A 22,173-nucleotide genomic window follows, 5' to 3' on the forward strand; every position below is an offset into this window, starting at 1 on the left:
GGCATCTGTGTAAGCCATGGTTTAATCATGATACTGCACTCTGATGTGATCTGGCGTTGAAAACAGCCTCAACACCATTTTGTGTTTCATCACTGACACATGAAAAAAAAAAAAAAAAATCAGGTGAGGCAAATGGTTTCATTTACTCAAATCTTTCCCAAACTGGAGTTGTTTGATTTGGAGGTGACTGCAGTGACTGTTACACTGCGGTAACAGCTGAGGTAATATAAAGCATGGTAGCTTACACAAGCTCAGAGCTGAAAATACTCACATTTTTGGTCGCAGGAAGTAGCCTTAAAGCTTTAATAATAATAAAAACTCACTCCTTTCAATGAGATGTTTTTCTATTGTGTCAGCATATTCTGGTGTGAATCAGATGGTCTCTGAGCATTGTTCCTTCATATATCGCAATATACTGTTTATTTATTGATAAACTTCCTTCATTTTCTACCTGTAAAGGATCCACGTCTAGTGTCAGGTCTCCATTAACTACAGAGGAGTTTGTGGATTAGTCTTTAAATGAGGTGTTCCTTCTTTTATTTGAGTCTTTGAAGAACGTGTCACTTATGTTTTGCGGGCAGTTTGTTTATCTACATTATTTATCTACATAGTTTGTCTGACTTATATGTGTATACATATATGTGTGTGTGTGTTTGTATATATGTATATATATGTACATATATACATATACACATATATGTGTGTGTGTATATTTAATATATATATATACGTATATTATATGTATATATGTATACATATATACACATTATATGTGTTGTATACGTATATGTGTGTGTATATATACACACACATATATACATATATATATATGTATACATATATATATATACATACATATATATCACACAACACTTTATAAAAGCGAACACCGCAATTGTATGACAGCATTTGCAGCCCATAGAGCTTGTTTTCATGCGAAGGCAACTGTTGCCTTTTCTGTTGCCTGGCAACACCGGATGTCTACTTCCTTTTCATGTTGCACATTTTGAATTTCTGAGGTGTTTTTGTGCCTTTCTTTGACAGCCAACATTTGCTAAATTACAGGAAATGAGGGGGAAAGACACGGGGCTCGACATGAAAAGTCGGTTCGTTGTTTGCTGACTAAAAAGGGATATTTCAGGTATTTCAACTGTGGATGTGTTGGATACTGACACACTGAACTGTGTGTACTTCAATGAAGAGAGGCAGCATATGACACGCATGACTGCTCTCACTGAAAACATGACTTCCAGCACTTAATAAATGCTCACCAAATGAAATCTATGAATGCTACAATATTCCATGTATGTGAAAACTTTGTGTTGCATTGGAAATCAATTACTCTCCTGCACCAAATTTCTAAAACTGCCAGTTTTGATCCAGTGTTTCGATTGGATGGAAGGCAGCAGTAGCCATGTTGTCACAGAGACCAGGCAATGTGCATTTTGCACATAAAAAAAGTAATAAGCTGAGTGGACACAGATAACTTGAAACAGTCTTAAAATGTTGAAATCAAGTTTTTTATGCTTGAGGAGGTGGAAAAGCTGTCGTATTGAGCTTGATGTGCATGAGAGGAATGAAAATAGCGCAAATTCTGTAGAGCAGGCGAGAGGAATGTATCGACTGACGAGGAAAGAATTAAGAAGCAAATATTACGACAACAATGAGTTAAAGCAGTAACAAAACGCTAGTTTACATCACCGTGTCGCAGCCTTTTTTGTGTTTTTGTGTTACATGCTGCTCATCTAGGTGAACTCACTGCCATTGTCTTTAGAAACGCGCGCAAATGCACATTTTCTTGAACAGATTATTTGAAAATTGCAGTCGGTCACCTCTGACTTTGTGTTCGAGCCTCACAAACTGCTTAAACTTTGCTTCAGATTTTAATGTCACATATATGAATATGTTAATAAAGCAAAGATTCCTGAACTGATTCATGAATGCTGCTCTCCTGGGACACATTACCCATGATGAGGAGGATCTCCACATAATTACCATAGGTTGATATAATTATGCTGCCAGCGTCGGCAGAACTCCTCATACATGGCGTGACACCAAAGCAACTGGGATTTACAGCACATGTAAGGTTACCCGGGAGATTAGCTTTGATGTGGCACAGGTGCAAAAAAAAAAAGACAAAGACAGCTGTTCTGTTTAGAACAGAATAATCTTTATATGGTCACTTCAGGAATCTGATTTTTTTTTTTTTAAAGTCATGATTAACGCCATCAATCTGTGACATTCTGAATAATTTATGGCGATAAGTGAATAAATTATAAGTTGGAACATAAAGGATTATTAAATGAATGATGCTCTTCTTTAGCCAATAGTTTCCTAACGACCGCAGGATAAATCTTGCAGTGGGTCACTGAGTACAGTGTCCTCAAATAACTATTACTAACTCAATATTTTTCCACCAACACTTGCGTACAATTCATTTGTGACTCGTTGTTCAAACGTATCTCTTGGAAGTGGCTGGTTGAAGAAAACCTTCCGTGCTTAAAATATACAGAAAAATCTCAGACATGTTTTATGCATGACTTACATTGTAAACTGGGTCACGAAAAACTGCTCTAAAAAGGTCTGAGAAGCACTTTTGTAGTATGTCACACTCTACCTCTCAACATATAGAAATAAGGGTTCCAAAAGGGTCCTTCTACAAGGGCTGAGGTTCTACTTGGAACCATTTGTTTCTGAAAAACCCTTTCCAGAAGAACACGTTTTTCAAGGGTTCTTGGTAACACTAATGGTTCCAGTAAGAACCAGAGATGTTGATCCAGAGAACCCTTTAAAACCCCTTCCCTGAATAAAGGGGTTTAATAAGGTTCTTGGTGGAACCCTCCAAAAGTGTTCAAGGTGAAACCTTTATAAAAAGGTTCTACCTGGAGCCAAAAAGGGTTCTCCAATGAGGGCAAGCCAAAGAACCGTATGGTTCTACTTAGCACTTTTATTTCTAAATGTAGAACACTATGTTGAAATCATCCAAATCTATGAATTCATTTTCTTAATTTGCCTGAAAAGTTTTTTCACATGTAAAACATTACAAATAATGTTTTACATGTGAAAAACCTTTTAATTTCCACATTTAATCTGTATTTCCTTCTCTAAATATCTAATTCCACTCAAAATCCATTAAAATAGTTTATGTTTTGAGGCATAAACTAATCCTTCTTGTTCACCCTTGGTCTTTTTTTTTTTGGAGTACTTTAATAATGTTCCTCTCGGGATTGTGATTTATGAGTTCAGAAAGTCCACTGGTAATATGTGCCGCGTTTCATAATTCACTGACAAAATCTGTGTATATAAGTAGGAAACGTTGTTCATGTGCAGCTTTTAGTCTGGAATCTAATTAGGTTTCATATATCAGGTCCAAGGTTTGTGACAGGAGAGGACGATAAGATGGGGCCACCTTTACTTTATCCTCCGTCTCTCTGACTTCCTGTGATGTACTGCTCCTGCCTCATTGTTTTCTTCTCGCCTCCTCTTCTGTCCCCTTTCCCTCTTGCTTGCCAGAGCTGCTTTAATGATTTCCCTTTATTCACCAGCAATCAGCAGTCTGACCATGCTGTTTTTTTTTTTTATCCATAGCTGCTTCAACAGCGACTGTTAGCGTGAGCATTTTTACTGTTAGATTATTGTTCTCTGACAATGGAGAGTGGTGCAGTGATGCTGTATGACCTTTATTTAATCAGGAAAACACCAGTGTGACTGCGATTTCATTTCAGTGGGCATGAATACATAGGAAATACATACTATAGTGTAGCACACAATAGCAGCAGTAGTGGGCAAATATGCGCCCACATAGTAGGGGAACCCTGACCTTGCCCGATCTGGACGCCCAAGGTTACAAAAGGGTCTTAGCAACTGCACTGGACTCTGAACTTCCCAGTGTTTATAGATTGAATGGCAACCTGGGGGTTGGTGCCTTAAATACTAAGCCTTGAATTACCTTGAATTAAAGGGATATTTCACCGTTCTCCTGAACAGTGGATCCTCCTGGTCCGGGCACTTGTCCGGGAACATCCGGTTGCATGCATTGTAACAAAGAAGAACGTCCGTTGTGGAGGTGTTTCGCTTGCGAAAGTGTCTTCTGACTCTCGGTCTGACTCTGGGTCAAAGTCGTAAAAGGGACTGCAGCGGGGAGCCATCACGAAGCTATTTTTAAACATTGTTAAAACAATGTTTTGATAATGAGTAGCATTGCATCCACTGTTCCAGAGGGGGGAGCTGCGCCTCTGAGAGCTGGTGTGCCAATTACGTCACTTCCAGGTATTGGCCAATCACAAGACAGTTGAGAAAGCTGTCGTTGACCAATTACAACACTGTCTGTCTTCTGGGTGTGAGATTTCAGTCTGAAACAGCGTGGCTGACGAGAGCTTCAGTGAGGAGAGATTTTTATTGGCTCGTTTCCAGCAATTAGATTTTTGACCATAAAAACAAGTTACCACCACCCAATCATAGTCCACCTATGATTGGATCACCGAGGGTAGATTTCAAAACTTAAGGTCTTAACCGGGCCCTAAGACTTTTCATGTATGGTAATGCAGTCAAAGATCTTTTAATATAACTTTGTTCTGACATCAAACCCATTTTTAGAGTTGATTTTGATCACTGATTTCTATATTGTGCCTTGAGCACAGTTAGAGTCTCACTTTGTGAGAATGTGGGGATATATAAGAATCTCAAGTGTGCAGCATGAATAAATTCGGCCATCACTGTTATTCCCTACTGTGACCTACATACAACTCTTCATTCATAAAAGCAGCAATTTGCATTTGCTGTATTCATATATGGCTCAATAATGTACTCAAATCTCCCTATCATTGTTCGCCAAATGTGTGCATACCCTGCATTTAACATCACATTTCATTAATAAATTCATTTAAGCCAGAGGCTGATGTGTTATTGTGAGTGGTCATGTTCACAAGAATCTCTTGCCAGTGTAAGAGGCTGGGCATTATGACTGGGGAAAAAAATCTATATAATAATGGAGATGGATTCGTCGGAAGTTACGAATGTAACTATGGTTCTGTGAATTCCTGGATCACTGCCAGTGGCACTAAACAAAGTGGATAAGTCGCGTGACATGTAGGCTACCTACTCTTTTAGATAAAAGGGTTCCAAAAGGGTCCTTCTACAAGGGCTGAGGTTCTACCTGGAACCATTTGCCTCTGAAAAACCCTTTACAGAAGAAAGGGTTTTTCAAGGGTTCTTGGTGGAACCCTCCAAAAGGGGGAACAACGCTTGGGTACTCTTTGTGCCAGTTCAGCCGAGAACAAGGCATAATCAATCGATCGCGAGTAGCGTTCGTCACTGAAGCCTCTCGTCAGCCGCGCTGTTTCAGGCTGAAATCTCACACCCAGAAGACAGAACTGTGTTGCGATTGGTCAGCCAGCGAGAGCTTTCTCAACTGTCATGTGATTGGCCAGGTACCTGGAAGTGACGTAATTAGCACTTCAGCTCTCAGAAGCGCCGCTCCCCCCTCTGGAACGGTGGATGCACTGCTACTCATTAACATAACATTCATTTTGATAATGAGTCACGAACTGCGCTGTAGTCCCTTTTACGCCTTTGACCCGGAGTCGGACCCAGAGTCAGAAGACACCGTCGCAAGTGAAACACCTCCACAACGGACGTTCTTCTCCTTCTTCTGTGGTTCAATGCACGCAACCGGATGTGCCGGACTAGTGCCCTGAGTAGGAGAATCCGCTGTTCAGGAGAAGTGATCCTTACGTAACGATACCAGGCTTTTTCAGAGTCCTTGCAGAGCCCGAGAATACAACAGAACCCAGCGTTCTCAGCTGTTTGTTTCGAAACTTTAGGGCTTCATAAACGAGGTAATGGCGCAGATACACACCAAAAAACAGCGTTAATTGGAACGTCCATTCTATGGGTGCTTTAATGCCTAGATCGGATAGATAAACAGATTTTTTTGAGAGCCTGTGAAGTCGGTCAAACAAGTGCGTCTCCCACTCATTGTGTGAGAATAGGCAGCCCTGCGTAAGTAGTAGTAGTACCCCGTGATAGTCATCGCGTAGTAGGCGACCTACACGTCATTCACCATTGAGAAGATCTTGACCTGCACAGAGCACAATGAGACATTTCCATTTTTTTCAACGTGTCTTTCCCACCACATTCTCATTTGGACGCAGGCAATATCTATCATATATTTTGATTTTGCATTAAATGCAGGGAAGGAATTCATTGCAACGTAACTCATTGTTCTGTTTGTTAATTTCTTGTCAAAGGAGGCTTTATGGGAGCAGCAGCCATTGAAAGCAAAACCAAACACAGACTCGCTTGGATAAATCATCATGCTTCTTTAGCAGCACTGTAGGGAAAATGCTGCACAGTTGCTATGGAGCCCGCTGTTGCTAGGCAATGAGTTGATTATCAGAGTTTTTATATAAGAAGCAGAGTGGCATTTTCTTTGCCGTGCAGAAAATTTGTTTTCAGCCGAATTTACGATTGACAGGTGCGGCTAGAATAATATGACAACGCAATCCTTGGTTTTAATGAAATGTACCCGGCTTGATATGTTTACACTCTGGGCTAAAATGAGGAGCATAATGAATATTTAAATTTCACATTTACATAAAATGTAAACATCATGAACGATGTCACTGGTGTTTGGGGGAAAAGCAGCGTTCTGCTTCTCGGTGTATTCCGTACAACAAACCTGTATCCTTGACTGTCGAGCCTCTTTAATCACATTTCACATGATGAAGCTGTTCGCTGTGCGACGAGACGTCCGCTCATCTGCTGAGAACCCATTTTCCTTGGCACAAGCACAGAATCAACCCAGATATGCCAAAAAAAAAGACTTAACTCGGCTCCTAATCTCAGCACCTGTTTGCTGGTAATTTATTCTGCTCATTTATTAAAATATCCAATTCATAAGCAGTGGAGAACAGAGAAACTGAGGGGAAATATCATTATATTGCCCTCTTGTGGTTGTATTGAGATATCAAACTGATTTTGCTGTGTCTTTTGTCTGTTTTTCTTTCTATAACGGCTCTCTCCATCCCTAGTTCAGTCTCGATCTTGATCACATGCACACAAGCTTTTTGTCCATGTGTTATAGTCAACATTAGTAGTGAGATGAAGTATTAATATACAAAGCTGTGCTTCTTTTGTACCAAAAGCCTGTGAAAATAAGGCACAACCATTATTTTAACACAATTAAGAACAATGCTTGTGTGTCCTGTCTGTTTTTTTGAGAATGACACGATGGGTTCTCGTAGTCAAAGAGTGAGGGAGTGAGAAAAAAAGCCCCTTTTGACGCTACTTTGGCTATAGTCATCTGGTTTCTTTTCTACAGATTGAGAAAGGAGATTATTCAAGTTTTTAGCAGTGTGGTTGTATAAGGTAGTGGCACAATGACATGCACCCCTGTGCTGGGAACAAGGCTCTCAGTGAAAATGGCTGCCAGATTTTAGCTTTACTTGTTAAGGCTCAAGCACACGACCTACACCAAAGTAGAGATGATGCTGCCTCCATCAATAGGTTCAAGTATGTGTAGTATTTTGTGACTTCAGTGTTTAAAATCCTTTGATTGGATTTAGCTAAGTGACAAAAACTTGCCTAGATATGGGTGGTATATCTGACTTCTACACACTCACCCAATAGCAAGCATTTTCACTGTACCACAACTGTATATTCGGCCATATTTGAGCTACTGTAATAACATTTTGCTCGATAATTCCTGCCATTGTGTGATATGTCTGTCTTTTACACATCAAAGACTACACACACAATACATATGAAGCCTTTTTACTGTACCAATGTGGAGAAATTCAACAATAAAAGTCCACATTTGGGCCTCCAAGTGGCATATTTGACTGTTTTTGAGCTCCTGTAAAAATATTTTGAAACTCTTGACAAGTAGCTCCCTTGTACAAATAGCGCTGATTCTAGCCACGGACTTTGGTGCAGGAGCGGTTTATAAACTAAGGGTTCCAAAAGTGTCCTTCTACAAGGACTGAGGTTCTACCTGGAACCATTTCCCGAAAAAAAGTCTTCAAGGTGGAAGCCAAGAATGGTTATCCGATGAGGACAAGCCGAAAAACCTTATATGGTTCTACTTAGCACTTTTATTTCTAAGAGTGTTAGACTGCAAAAACCAAACAATTGCTATTTTAAAGCAATTATGTACAACTATACTTGTGGATTTTATATTCAATTTCCAGCCAATAAACCCTAAATATTACACATAGGAACCTTTACCGGCACAGTAATAACCGAGTGTAACACTGCAATATTACAGCTGATATTAGTGGTTTTATACATTTGGGAATATTGAATAACAGCTTCGGCAGACAACATTAACAGTCAGGAGAGAGTGTGCTCCCACTGATACGCTCAGCTGAAGTTGGAATGCGTCTTTTAAACTTACGAGGCCCTTCCCTGCATTAAACTCCAAATGTTTTGATATGAAATGCCATTACCAAAGCCAACATTAAACAGAGCAGCCTTGCCACCCACTAAATCAGTTTAGCTTGTTTGCCCTGAGGCTTGATAAGACTGTCAGACTGGGAGCTGAATGTGGTGACACATTGTTGGAGTTGAGAGGACAGCATACACAGATAATAAGCGAAGGAGGGGAGAGTCAGACTGAAATAATAATAAAAAAAAAAGGGAACTGTCAACAAGGAGTGAAAGCATTATAAGCACTGCAGTAAGATACTGCACATAACTGGCTGTGTTTTTGAACGCAGTGGCTATCGTGACTGAGCCTCAAGGCCAATCACGCTTATACAGCCGAGGTGTTGTGAGAATGATGTAACCATTAATGGTTTTCACAGGGATCATCAGGCAGGCAGCACTGCTGAGTAACCATGTAATGTAAATGTTCCAGTGTTTAGTTTCAGAGTGCAGGTGTGTAAATATTAATAAGGTGTTTCCCATTTTAAGAAGAGAGGAACACCATGATGAAACCTCTGCTCTCGCTTCCAAGAGATATGGGTGAAGTGAATGTCTCAGCTTTTGTGTTCACCGTTTTTATCATCTGCATTTTGTAACCAAGTCTTATTCATTCTTTCATCACCCTCATCTTCCACCGTGTGGCTAAAGAAATAAAGCAAAAAAACTTGCTGTAAAAGTTGTTTTAGTTCTCCTCAGCTTGAGACATGGACACTCTCACGTACTAGAAAATCATGATAGATTGAGAAATGTGGCTGCCTCTTTTAATCTCACCTTTAAACCGTCTTTTAAATTGGAAATGTAATTTTGTGTCGCTGTTTAAACTGCTCATTCTCCTGACAAAAGTCCACAGAGTAATCCATTAAGAAAATCTGCAATTCTACATCACAGCACACAGGAGTTATTGATCAACCACTGCTTCTCTCTTCATCTTTGAGTTTAAACATGTTACAAATGCACTCCTAATGACATCTAATGGTGAGACTTTGGAACTTTCATGTTCAAATCTTTGTTTATTTACCTATAGGAATGCAAATTTCATTTTAGGAAGCAGCAGTCCATCAGCTCCTTTGTCCCTAAAAATGTCTTAGTCACTGTAGACTTTATCACAGGCGAGTGAATGGTTTCCAAACTTCAATTTCCAGTCAGAAAAAGTGGTCTAATGGTTAGATAGAGTACTTGTAGACAACCTTCAACTTCAAAATGCAAAATGCACACTCTGGCTGATCTGTCCATTTGGGCAGTGCAAGATGGCGGCCTCCATAAAGCAAGGCAAAACTCAATGTGCCCTTATCTTTCTCTATGGTGTTTACATACATATCCAGGTTAACACATTTTAGTATTTTCACTGATGCTGCTAATTGTTCACACACAGCACAGTTTGCCTCAGGACAGTACGATCTCTCCATATCTCACTCTCACACTTCCTTTATTTTGGTACAAAATCCAACATTCACCTCACAAAACAAAAATAAGGCTGAAAATAACACAAGTGTCGTCAGCACTTTGCTGACATGTTACCGAGTTAATTACAAAGTACTCGCAGAGAGCATTTTCATGACAAAAGTGTTATTTAAAGATGTAAAAAGTCATTTTTAGAATTGAATAAGTGCAAGTGCAGGTCATGGTTTTATTTTGAGAACACAGTGGTGACAAGGTGCTCCTGGATCACTAAAGCAGGGTCACAATATGCAGAGAGAGAGAGAGAGAGTAGAGATTTGATGCTTTCTGTTTTCATCCAGTGAACAAATGTACTTTGACATCTCTGGGGAAAGCTGTTACTGGTTGCCTTCACAAAGTGCAAAAGGAAATGGCCCTGCATTTTCTCCTTCTTCTTTTTTTGAGAAGGAGATGGGAGATGGGTCAGGGAATATGACAAAGCTTCGGGGCATTTAGTGTTAGTGCGGGGAGTAGGGCAGAGAAATACAGGACTACAGAATATCAGAGAGAGAGTATAGATGGGGCCTTTCCTTTCAAGTGGTTCGCTGGTTAATATTTTAGTAGCCGTTTTTGAAGAGAAACATCGTAATTAAATCTCCAGGCCGGACCTTATAGAAAAAACATGTTTGAGCCATTCACAGCAGGAGGAAGAAGAACAAGAAAACGGGTCAAATCTGACATATTTCTGCAGCACTTTGACTTTAATGTGGCACTTTCTCCTGTGATTTTTTAATACTTTGTATATAACATTTCCCTCACTACTGGTTGCGAATGACATTGTGCATATTTAGAGTAAATCACTCGGTCCTAAATGCTATACATTCACAGTAAGTTATCCTATCATTTACTGTAAATTGATATCTATAGCAGTCATTTTCTTTAAAACTACTGCATTTTACTGACATCACAGGAGTTATGCCACACAGTATGCTGAAATTACAAAAAAAATATTGTATTATGTTATACATTATCACAGTAAAAGCATGTAGAGTGATAATCATGTGTTTGTTTGATCACATTTTAAAATAATGCCTGAGAAATCCTGGAAATAATTTGCAGTGTATAAGGTGCATGAAATATTATATGAATTTGATTGACGTAAATCATTATACTGTATATTGAAACAAAATATTTTGCTATATTTTTGTACTATTATTTGATAGATTTTGATAACTTACTGTTTCCACTCCAATTGTTGGACTCAGATTTACAGTACAAATGTGATGCATGTCTTCACACGGTGACGTCATAAATGAGTGCTGTCATGGCTGTCTGCCTTTTCTGGAATGCCAGGATAGTACAGTAAAGTACAGTTTCAAACTTTTTTATGACATTTACTCATTTGTAGAAGCCATAAATTAGCTGGAGAATGCAAATTAGTGTATGTGTACTCCTGGTTTTATTTTGGTGAAGGGTTTTTCTGCCTTCCTGTCTGCACTTCATCTGTCTTGTCTGGTCTTGTTAATTCCCTGATTGTCTGCACCTGGTGTTAATCAGTTCATGCTCCTTTAAATACGCCTTTTGGATTTCCACGTCTACGTCTTCTAGTTCCCTGTGTCTGGCTCACTCTCATCTGACCCTGTTTGGATTTATTACCTGACCAAGCGTAAGACTTTAACCTTGAACCTTGATCTTGGCGTCCGCCTTGTGCATTTGGGTCCACACCTAGTTTCTTTCAGACAGGCACGGTTCTGGTTTTGGCTCTGGTGTCGTTCTGGAGTCTCATCGTGTTCACACCAGTTTTAGAGGAACCAAGATTGGGAGGACGTTAATCTGCGTTACTCAGGTGGAAGTAAACACAACACCGGCAACATCTCAATGCTTCCTCTACTTTCCGCTCGTCTTCACAAGAATACCAGAATATAACACGCCCACTGGTGATGTCATAGTTCGCAGGGAAGAACCAGGTATTTCTTGGTTCCCTCGAATACCAACTTGTCCGGTTCCGAACCTGTTTTTATTTTTTTTGGTCTGAATAAGCCTCATGTCTGGCAAATGTTCTTAAAGTTTTTGCCTAAAAGGAAAATAATAATATTGGCAAGTAAGATTTGCACTATAGAAAAATGTTCTATTTTTAATAATGTTCTAGAAAAGAGCTAACTTTGTCCTGCTTTAAGCTTTTGCATGGAATCCCAACTGCTCCTGGTTTGTGTTCATGACTGGTGTGTTTTAAAGACGTGTTAAATACTGAAGTAAAATTCACTATCACAGATTGGTGTGTCAGCCATATCAAGCAAAATGACCACGTGACATCATTGTTTGCTTGTGATCAGCACAGCTTTCTTAAATTTTTGTCCAGTTATTTTTGGCCTTTTTTGTACATATACAGTATATTTGACCCACATTACAGTCTAGATTTATGTTTTAACCATTATAGCCAAACGAAATTCGGTTTGGTTACTATTATTATTCTTTTCTGAAAACATGAAAGTTTAAATATTTAAGAACTATTGGCTTATTTCTAGACGACCTGTTTTTGCAGTGCAGTGCAGGTGTGTGTATGTATGTATGCCATGGAGCCCAGCTGCAGCACAATGACTACTACTTGACAATTGGGAGGATCCGTGCATTAACACGTTTGGTTCTGGGTTTTTAATATTATAATATAATATAATATAATATTAGATTATAGACGGACAGATCCTTGGTGTGAGGCTGGATCAAAATGTGTCAATGGGTCCTACTGGGGATGTATGCAATACATTTGATGAAAAATATGTTTTTTTCAACAATAACCTCGGTTTCATCATCGCTCTGGGTCAGTCACTGCATACCAATGCACAATTAAGTTCTTGTTAATGGCAAATAGTTTGTATTTATATAGTACTTTTCTAGTCTTGATAACCACTCAAAGCTGCTTTACACTACAAGTTTTGCTCTTCACCCTGTGTGCATTGTGTTTCCCATCGCTCATCTCTCATACCCATTCACACGCTGCCAGCACAGCTGTCAGGCGCAACATGGGGTTAAGAGTCTTGCCCAAGGACACATCGGACCCACAACCTTCCAGTTGAAAGACGACCCGCTCTACCACTGAGCTATCGTCGCCCCCCTCCTTGTCCGAGTACACAAACACTTGCTGGGAATTGATTTATTGAATCAAGTGTGTCTGCCCAGCCAGTTCTCATTCCAAGAGCTTCATATACTGCCGCTCTGTCACGTCCCTCGGAGTATCCTTCCGGTCTGAAAGAGACGCTCAGAGCAGCTGCCCCGAGTGTACATCCACACTTTAACGTCGCTATGAGCATCGAGCCAGAACTAAGCAGTCACTCACAAGGAAAACCCTATGCTCTATTATTTATAATTATTTATGATGTATTATTGGTCAATGAAATGCAGATGATATAAATAAAATAAATGTCTGACTGAGTGGAGCCAACAGGGAATATCCACTAAGCCTAACATGGATATTTATCCTAGCCTCAGTCCTTTTCTTGGCCCTAACCTTAAACCTCAGTCCTATCCTGGTCCTTAACCCTAACCTCAGTCCTTTTCTTGGCCCAAACCTTAGACCTCAGTACTATCCTGGTCCTTAACCCTAACCTCAGTCCTTTTCTTGGCCCTAACCTTAGACCTCAGTACTATCCTGGTCCTTAACCCTAACCTCAGTCCTTTTCTTGGCCCTAACCTTAGACCTCAGTACTATCCTGGTCCTTAACCCTAACCTCAGTCCTTTTCTTGGCCCTAACCGTAAAACCTCAGTCCTATACTGGTCCCTAACCCTAACCTCAAACTCGCCGCCGCCAGTGGGTCAATTAAAAGCCTGGTGCGTCTCTTTCAGACAACGAAGGATAGGAGTGATGGTATATTATGCTTTTGGGGTGAAAACAGGTTGGTCTCTCTCCCCAACGCTATGTGGCGACATTCGTATTAGTTTCCAATTTAGTTATCCTACCTCAAGGTGTTAAGTGGTTATTTTGTAGTAATACAATACAATCATGCAATACATAATTGTAATAGGTTTTGTAATAGTAATAAATAAGAAACTCCCCAAAAGTGAGTGCCCAACCAACAAGTAATAGTGATGTGATGCCACTATTCTAAAGTTTGTTTGGCTAAAACCTCATCTGAGAAGAGCTGACACCAACAAAATGAATAAACGGTGGATGAGCTCGAGGCTGAGGGAATACCTCGGCACTTGGTCATTCATCATGGCAATCATTTGAAGCGCAGTATAAGCGCACAGCTGTTATGTTTGCATTTTTCTCCTGCATAATTCATTAATTACCCCAAATGAAGACATTTTGGTGCAGAATTGTCTCCGTTCAAGATCACGAAGTCTCGCATTGTGCCTGTGAGTCGCCGAGACTGCAGTGGCTGCATTATCCATTCACACTCTGAATGGATAATCCTTGTAAACCTAAAGATGTCTGAATATTAAAGTGCACTAAGTGTTTAGTGCACATGTAATGGAGTGGATGGTGGTGCATTGTTGTTTACATGTCTACAGCATGTACCGTAATCATGTAAATGAGGCACAGTTTGCTCTTCCTGTTCCTTTTACATGAATTTGTTAGCCTAGAAATTAGCGTGGATGAGTGAGTTTTCGCAGTGTTGTTTCATAAGCTGCTCAGTAAGTGATCTTTACTGCCTGCTTTGTGCACATGGTCAGAGCTGCAGAAAAGGGATTTGAATTCGCCCTGTCACCAGCGTATGTTTTTTGCATTGCATTGAGTCAGAGTGTTTTTAAATCTGTGTTGTCGAACAAGTGGAAATGATGCATTGTCTTACAACTGGACACTGGAAACTGGAAACAGCGCAGTGCTAGTGATTGTGTTTGAATGGGAACAAGAATATCAATAACAAATACTTGAAAAGCGAGTGCTTTAAAAAGTGTTTAAGAACATAGTCAGACTTACCTTGTCCGTTTTACATGAGGAGTTGGAGTAAACCTTCTCAGGGATTTTCATCCTGTCTGTACGTGCCATGTCAATCATTAAAAAATCGCTGGGCAAAAAGGTCCAGAACAAGTAGTTATGCAGAAGTCAAGTCACTTTTTCCCTTCTGCATTATTTCATTTTAGTCACTGAAGTCAAATAAAGTCTGTTGTTTTTGTCTTAACTTATCCATAAACCAAATATGAAGATTTCAGGTGCAGGATAAGGCACGTGCAACTCTCCGTCTGCCGATGTTTGACTCTTGCCAGTATCAGTGGCAGTTGGACGTCCTCCTCAGTCAGAATGACGCTATTAAAGCTGCCATAAAACTTTACTGATTGTCCAATCAAGTTTACAGGAGTTACAGAGAAATCCCAGTTCATTTTGTCATAGCTCTATGTATTTACTTTGCTTCGGTGAACAGTACCTTCTAAGTACCATGGTAATTATTTTGTACTTAAGTCATGACGTGGTGTTTTTCTTTGTTCCCTCAGGTCCTCCAGTCATCGTAGGAATGAGCATCAACATAGCGAGCATCGACTCCATCTCAGAAGTAAACATGGTGAGTCTTTTGTCTTGTAGATTTGCCCTCTTCATTGCTTCTCGCTGCTCAATCCTTCCCAAAAAGGTCCTTCTACAAGGGCTGAGGTTCTACCTGGAACCATTTGCTTCTGAAAGCTTTTTTCAAGGGTTCTTGGTAACACTAATGGTTCCAGTAAAAACCATTTTGATCCAGAGAACTCTTTAAAAACCCTTTCCTGATAAAAGGGTTTGAAAAGGGTTCTTGGTGGAACCCTCCAAAAGGGTTACAGGTAGAACCTTTATAAAAAGGTTCTACCTGGAGCCAAAAAGGGTTCTCCTATGAGGACAAGCCAAAGAACCTTATATGGTTCTACTTAGCACTTTTATTTCTGAGAGTGTAGTTTTGAAAAGCTAGCATGAGCGCACTTTGCATTACCGTAATTACACGATGGTGTGTGCTATCGGAGAAATTCCAAAGATTTCCCGAAAGCTATAACATGTGATTATTACGGTAATTTCACTCACCCTGTTGCAGGAAGCCGGAGAATCTGTGTCTTTGTTGCATGTACATAAGATTTTGAGGCCCGTTTTTGGACATTGAGACAAAAACAAAATTTTTATTTAAATATGTTGTATACTCTGCAAATTGAAATCTGGTGTTCATGTATAACTACAGTGTATTTTTTTTTTTAAATAATACTTTACTTTTCTTCATTTAAAATTGTTAATACACCATTTTAACATGCATTATATTGTAAATTCTCTGGAAAAAAATGGGCCAAAGCACTTAGAGACAGGAAATTGTCTGGCCCTTTTATGGTTAAAACTAGAAAAGCACTCGGAGAGCGCAGACCTCCGCCAAAGAAGCTCAGTGCCAACAAAACAGCGATAAAAATAGTGATAGTGTCTACGGATCACACCCAAAATTGAATCACTTGTTCCTGGTCCCATGGCGGACATTTCCTGAAAATGTCAAACTCCGGCGAAAACATATAAAGGGTTAAAGGGTCAATAGTAGTATGATTTGACTGATTTGCTACAAATCCGCTATTCTGCTCCGACACTGACTCTTAGAAGCTGTGTGAGGAGTGTGAGTTGTGACGTTGCTTGTGTCTCTTTATTTCACTCAGTGTGTTGCAGTCGCTCACGCCTCCCACGTTTCTATTTTGTGTTGTTTGCATTCACCCTCTCCGTTGTCACGTCTGTCTTTCGACCGTCAACCCGATCGAAGCCAGGAAGCCAAGTTCACGATTTGTTTGAAATAGTTGTTCCTCTCGCACAAAGTCTTCAAATTGATTACAGAATAACAGAAACACGCATGACTGGAACAAGGGAGCGTTTCATTTACTTTGAATTTGACGTGAGTTTAGATTTGAACATGTCTCACAAATTAAAACAGTTTTTTTCCAAGTGTGAACTGTGTTGTGTATCTGGAAAATACTGCAGAATGAGATGTATACTAGATTCATTTTGTTGTTATCTTATGTACTTTATGTACTGTTCGAAAGTGTGAGGTTTGCCTGAACCTTTGGTTATTTAAAGGTTTCTGAAACACTTTATTAGGTTATTGAAATACAGCTTTCTTTTTGTTGGCTTTTTTGTTTTGCAACCATTGCAATATACAACCACAACTCTACACTTTGTACTGCTATTATATCTATAAATGAAATATACTCTTATTGTTTTTGTTGTCATTGTATTTCTATTTTATTAACTTTTTTTAATCTGCTCTCTACACACGACATCTACAGTATTGCATGTCTGCCTTCTCTGTGGCTCTTCCTGAAGTTTATTCCATTTTTATTCCCTCTGGTTAAAGTTTTGTTTTGTTTTAGGCAGCTGTTCTTTACCTGAACCACAGGATGTGGTTTTAATGTACATTTAATAAAGCCCACTGAGGTCAAGTATGATTTGTAAATTTCAGCTTTACAAATTAAATTGATTTGCCAAACTCTGCCTTTTATAACATGCGTTGTTTGAAGCTGAGTGGAGGAGAGATAGTGTGCCAGTTTTATCAGACCTGGTTTTAATGGTCCAGGGTGTTATATTTAGGAGGGGCAACTGTGTTTCGACAGCAGCCTGAACAGACAAACAAGCCAAACAACAAGCATTCTCTCTGCACTAAAGGAATAGGAGGGGTGAGCGGAGTCCTCTGTAAATGCATTGTTATGCAAAGTTATGCATTTGAAATGTATCAATTTAATATAAATAATAATATATAAATATACAATACCACTTAATTGTAATATCATTTTATACTGAAAACATGACCCTATGACCTCAGCTTCCTTTAAACATAGCATGTGTGTCCAGTGAGGTGAATATAGAATAGAATATAGGCAGAATTTAATACTAAATAATTTTGCCATCAATATATTATAAATGAAATAAAACATTTGGTTGTAATTATCACATTACTTAATATATTACACATAGCATGTCGTTATACACACATATATATATATATATATATATATGTATTTATATGTATATATGTGTGTATGTGTATATATACATATATATATATATATGTGTGTGTGTGTGTGTACACACATATACATGTGTATATATGTGTATACAGTAGGCAGAATCTAATACTAAATAACCTTGCAATATATTATAAACGAAATAAGATATTTTGGTTGTAATTATCACATTACTTAATGTATTACATACAACATGTCATTATATATATATATGTGTGTGTGTATATATATATGTATATATGTGTGTGTGTATATATACTGTATATGTATGTATGTCTATATATGTATATATGTGTGTGTGTGTATACAGTATATGTATGTATCAAATGTCTCTTAATTACAGTTGTCCATGTTATTATTTACTGAACTGTATTTATTTTGCATCATATTATGAATATACATATATATATATATATATAATGAAGTATACATCGATTCAAATATGAATATCTGCGATATCATGATGGAATTATTATGTAATAGTTTTAAGCTTTATTTTCCAACTTGCAGAACGATAACTTCACACAGGTTAAAGTGAGGTGGGGCCCCTTTAGGGAGGTTTCCTACTGAGATGTTATTGCAAATTGCCCACTGTTTTTTAAGGGGGACGATGAGGCGGCCGCTCACTGCACATTTCAGTAAAAACAGCCCTCAGGCTCTGAGTGTCAGGGGCCCCCTATCAGCTCGTGGCCCCAAGCAGTTGCCTGCCTTGCCTGTTCACAAGCAGCGCCTCTGCTAATGCTACCAGGTTGTATTGCAGTGAAAGTAGAAGCAACATGTGACATGTTGCACAAAATATCTCAAGTTTTGCGTGCATAGGTTGTTTTTATATATAAAAAACTGTGTCTGTACACAGTGCAGTACTTTGATTGCAGGTGCAGTGATATATTAGCTCGCAGACATTATACCTTCACTTGAGTGCATTTCCTGTTAGATACAGTGTTATAAAAGAGCACCAGGACAACTGGATTTGTTGGTTTGCTGCCCATGCCCTATTCTACAAATGCTGAGTAGGAAAGTTTTTCGTATTGCATGAAAAGCTGCACAGCGGTGGATGCATTTATTTATTGCTGACATTGTCTTATCAAAGTTGCCTTTTTCTCTTTTATTGTCTGTTGTGGTAAAGCACTGAGTACAGGGATTTTTCAAATATTGTCATCTCTTTCCATATGCGACACCCTCTTCTTGCTTTCTATAACAGTGGTTCTGAAATGGGGCTTAAAGACTCCTGGGGGCCTGTAACACACTGTCAGTGGCTATGTGTAAAGTTTCCAGATGAATCCACTAAAATTATCATGATATTTTGACTTAATTTTTTTCCTTTTTTTCAGAAAAGTACAGAGTACAGAATTATTGTTCCTTTAATATGAAATATGTCATAGTTTACTTTCTCATTTAGCAATTTATAATCAAAGTATTCCAAATGCATGCAGGGATTCCTGGGATAGTTTGTGTTGAAAAAATGAAGAACTTCCAAAAAACTTGACTATTTGACTATTTGAACTGTGATTTAACACGTTTGCCTCTTTGATGAACCATGCCTTGTATTCGTGTTGTTTCATTCGACAAATTCCTCTCTGCTTTCAGCCACTTACATCTTGACAAAAGACATCCCCGATTTGAACCCTTGCTTTTCTTCTTGCTTGGTTGAGGCTTTTAGTTAATGCTCTCTTTCAATATCATGAGGAATTTCAGGGCCACAGCGAGAGCTCACTGTGTGACTAACTCCTCTGGCGACCCCACGTTACAAAATGTGTTATTGGGTGTTCAACAAGCAAAAAACAAACTCAGAACATAAAGTGTTTGGCTGTATTCAATCTTCAATCTCCCATGTTTCTTTAACGTCTAATTACAGTTATAATTTTGAGGAAAGACAATTCTATTTTTCTCCTTCTCTCCAGGACTACACCATCACAATGTATTTCCAGCAGAGCTGGCGAGATAAGCGTTTGGCCTATGGTGAGCTCAACTTGAATCTGACTCTGGACAACCGTGTAGCAGACCAGCTGTGGCTCCCCGACACCTACTTCCTTAATGACAAGAAGTCCTTTCTTCATGGTGTGACAGTGAAAAACCGCATGATCCGCCTGCACCCTGATGGCACTGTCTTATACGGGCTGAGGTAAGAACAGCTGAGACTTACAGTGTAACTCGTTTGCAGTCATCTCTGTTATAGGAATTGATTTTATGAATTCACTGTGTGCCTGGACTGGTGGTTTACATGAGCTTATGTCATTTTAACACAACACAAAATAATGTATATATTTATATCTATCTGCTCTTCCTTGTGAACATATAGTATCTCAAGGATGTCTTTCAAATTTGGTTTCTCTTTCCACCATGTATCGTTCTAAAGGTCTTTGCACACCAGACAGGACAAAAATGCAAATTATGATGCACCCTCCCAAGCGCAATGAGAAGAAACTAATGAATTATGAGGACGAGGGGGAAACAAATCATAGCCTGAGTTCATACCAGAGCAGAGCAGGCTTCACACACACATGAATCGTGATTCCTCAGCGCGTTCCCCCCCCCCCCTCTCAGGTTATGGCACGCCCTCAATGCCAGATCAGGGTCAAAAGTCTGAAACAGAAAGATCGGACAGTTACAAAAAAAAAAATCTTAAACCAAATAATGTTTTAATTTTTAATTTAATGTGAAAAAAAATAATATTATCGAAATTTCACTTTCAATTTTCTTTTTTCAAATTTACAAATATTATGGCCCTGATTTGGCTTCATACTCCTACAGCGTCCATTACAATTACATGCACATGTTATTATGCAAATTATGTCATTATGTCATTTAGCAACTTTTAGTACAGCAAATAGCTACTTTTCTTACTGAGGATTTGGCAACGCTGACTCACTGGCTGCTGAATGACTGGGTTTATTGGGGCAGTAAAAATCACTTTTTGTTGGCATCTCACTTTACTTGCACAATGTTGTTGATACCTCAGTCTTTCTTGACATAAAACAAATCATTTGCACATTTCCGTTTAAAATTCAGATTCTTGCCTTGTTTGAAAAGGGCAGCGATGTGCACAGGCCCCAAGCAGTACAAACGTAGGGCCTCCTTCTTGCTCTCATTGTCACTTTCAAGATGGCGGCAACGTTGACGCATTCGCCTACAGTCAATGTGGCAGCTGTGTACGACAAGGAATCCAAACACTGCTATACTGAGAAACACAGAGAGTGACGTGGAGCTGATGGACTTAATCTGTGTTTGACTGTGGTTTGAATGTAGCTGACAAAAGTTACACACTACAGCTTTAAGAAAGTGTTTTCTGCACATTTTAATGTGCATTAAATTGATACCGTGTGACTTTACAATTAAGAACTGATAAATGCTTTCAGTGCAATGTAAGGCACCGCCGCTTGCCTCAGTCCATTCCAAGCTTTTGCTGCTCCAGCTCCACTTGGTCTGTAATGACCAGTAACTTATGGTAGCAGCTAATGTGAACTTTGGGTTCACTGACTTCATGACTGTTCCCCATTTGTGCTACTGTCACACTATATTGTAAGCATGATCCCTTAATTGTTAACTGTGGATGCAGCAGTCACTGTTCAGCAGAATTTACAGACTCATGGTTCGCTATAATTCCACTCCACAGAATGCTATGTTGGACACAGAAAGCAAGAGCTGTAAAATAAACTAAATCAAGCAACTGCATTATTTTCAGACCAGGAAAATATTGCCTTTCCCATAACGAGGGCAATAAGACGGGGTCATTTTAGCGAGCAGTCAGGGGAAGACTCTTTCCTGTGATTAATTTTAAAGGCCCAATATTCAATAGCTGAGTGTTGGACCAAAGCTAACGGTAATATTCTCCTTCGTCACCAATACGTGGGAACGTTTTTAGCGCGGTTTTCTTTTCGTGCCGGTTTGTGTGGATGTGGCCTAAGAATGTGCCCTAATAGTTATTTAAACTGCTTTAGCTAACACAGTTTATTAAAAATAAGTTTTATGACGGCAAAGAAGCCGTTGATGTGTTTTGTTCCATGGATAAAAGGAAATGACAATGACAAGGTTTAGCTCATACAAAGTAATGAATTATTAATGCAATAATCAGGATTCAGAAATTCTGAATTACTGAATTGGTTCTGGCACAAAAGGATGGCGTGGCCTTTTTTCTTTACTTTCCCGTCATGACTCTCCACAAGACCCTCGGCAAAGTGCAGCGTCACTGCTGTCGGAAGCCGCAAATGTCTGTTTAATGAGTACATCTTTAATGTTTGTTCTTTACTCTCAGTCACAGTCACACATTGACGAGGCAGACTAAATTTAGCACAAGTGTGACCAGAACAAGAGCAGCTCGCTGCAGTCCTGTGAAAAGTCCGGAACAGATAGAAATATTATTTGGACGAGGAATATGTTAATCAGCATGAGGAGTTTGGTTGTTGTTAGGTTGAAGTGCATACTTTTTC

At 39.2% G+C, this 22,173-nt stretch overlaps 1 protein-coding gene across 1 annotated transcript in view; it reads left to right on the plus strand.

Annotated features, from left to right (window-relative positions):
- The window catches only part of gabrb4 (gamma-aminobutyric acid type A receptor subunit beta4), a gene marked incomplete at both ends in the record, with an annotated part of 66,121 nt that overhangs the window by 21,352 nt on the left and 22,596 nt on the right, over nt 1-22,173 (plus strand). Inside the window, 2 exons of the mRNA XM_083910063.1 lie at nt 15,233-15,300; nt 19,648-19,868. Of these exons, the coding sequence (XP_083766189.1) occupies nt 15,233-15,300; nt 19,648-19,868 (289 nt within the window). The remainder of the gene's footprint in view (nt 1-15,232; nt 15,301-19,647; nt 19,869-22,173) is intronic.

Source organism: Microchirus variegatus (assembly GCF_963457635.1).
Source record: "Microchirus variegatus genome assembly, chromosome: 2".
In the NCBI taxonomy this organism is placed as follows: Eukaryota; Metazoa; Chordata; class Actinopteri; order Pleuronectiformes; family Soleidae; genus Microchirus; species Microchirus variegatus.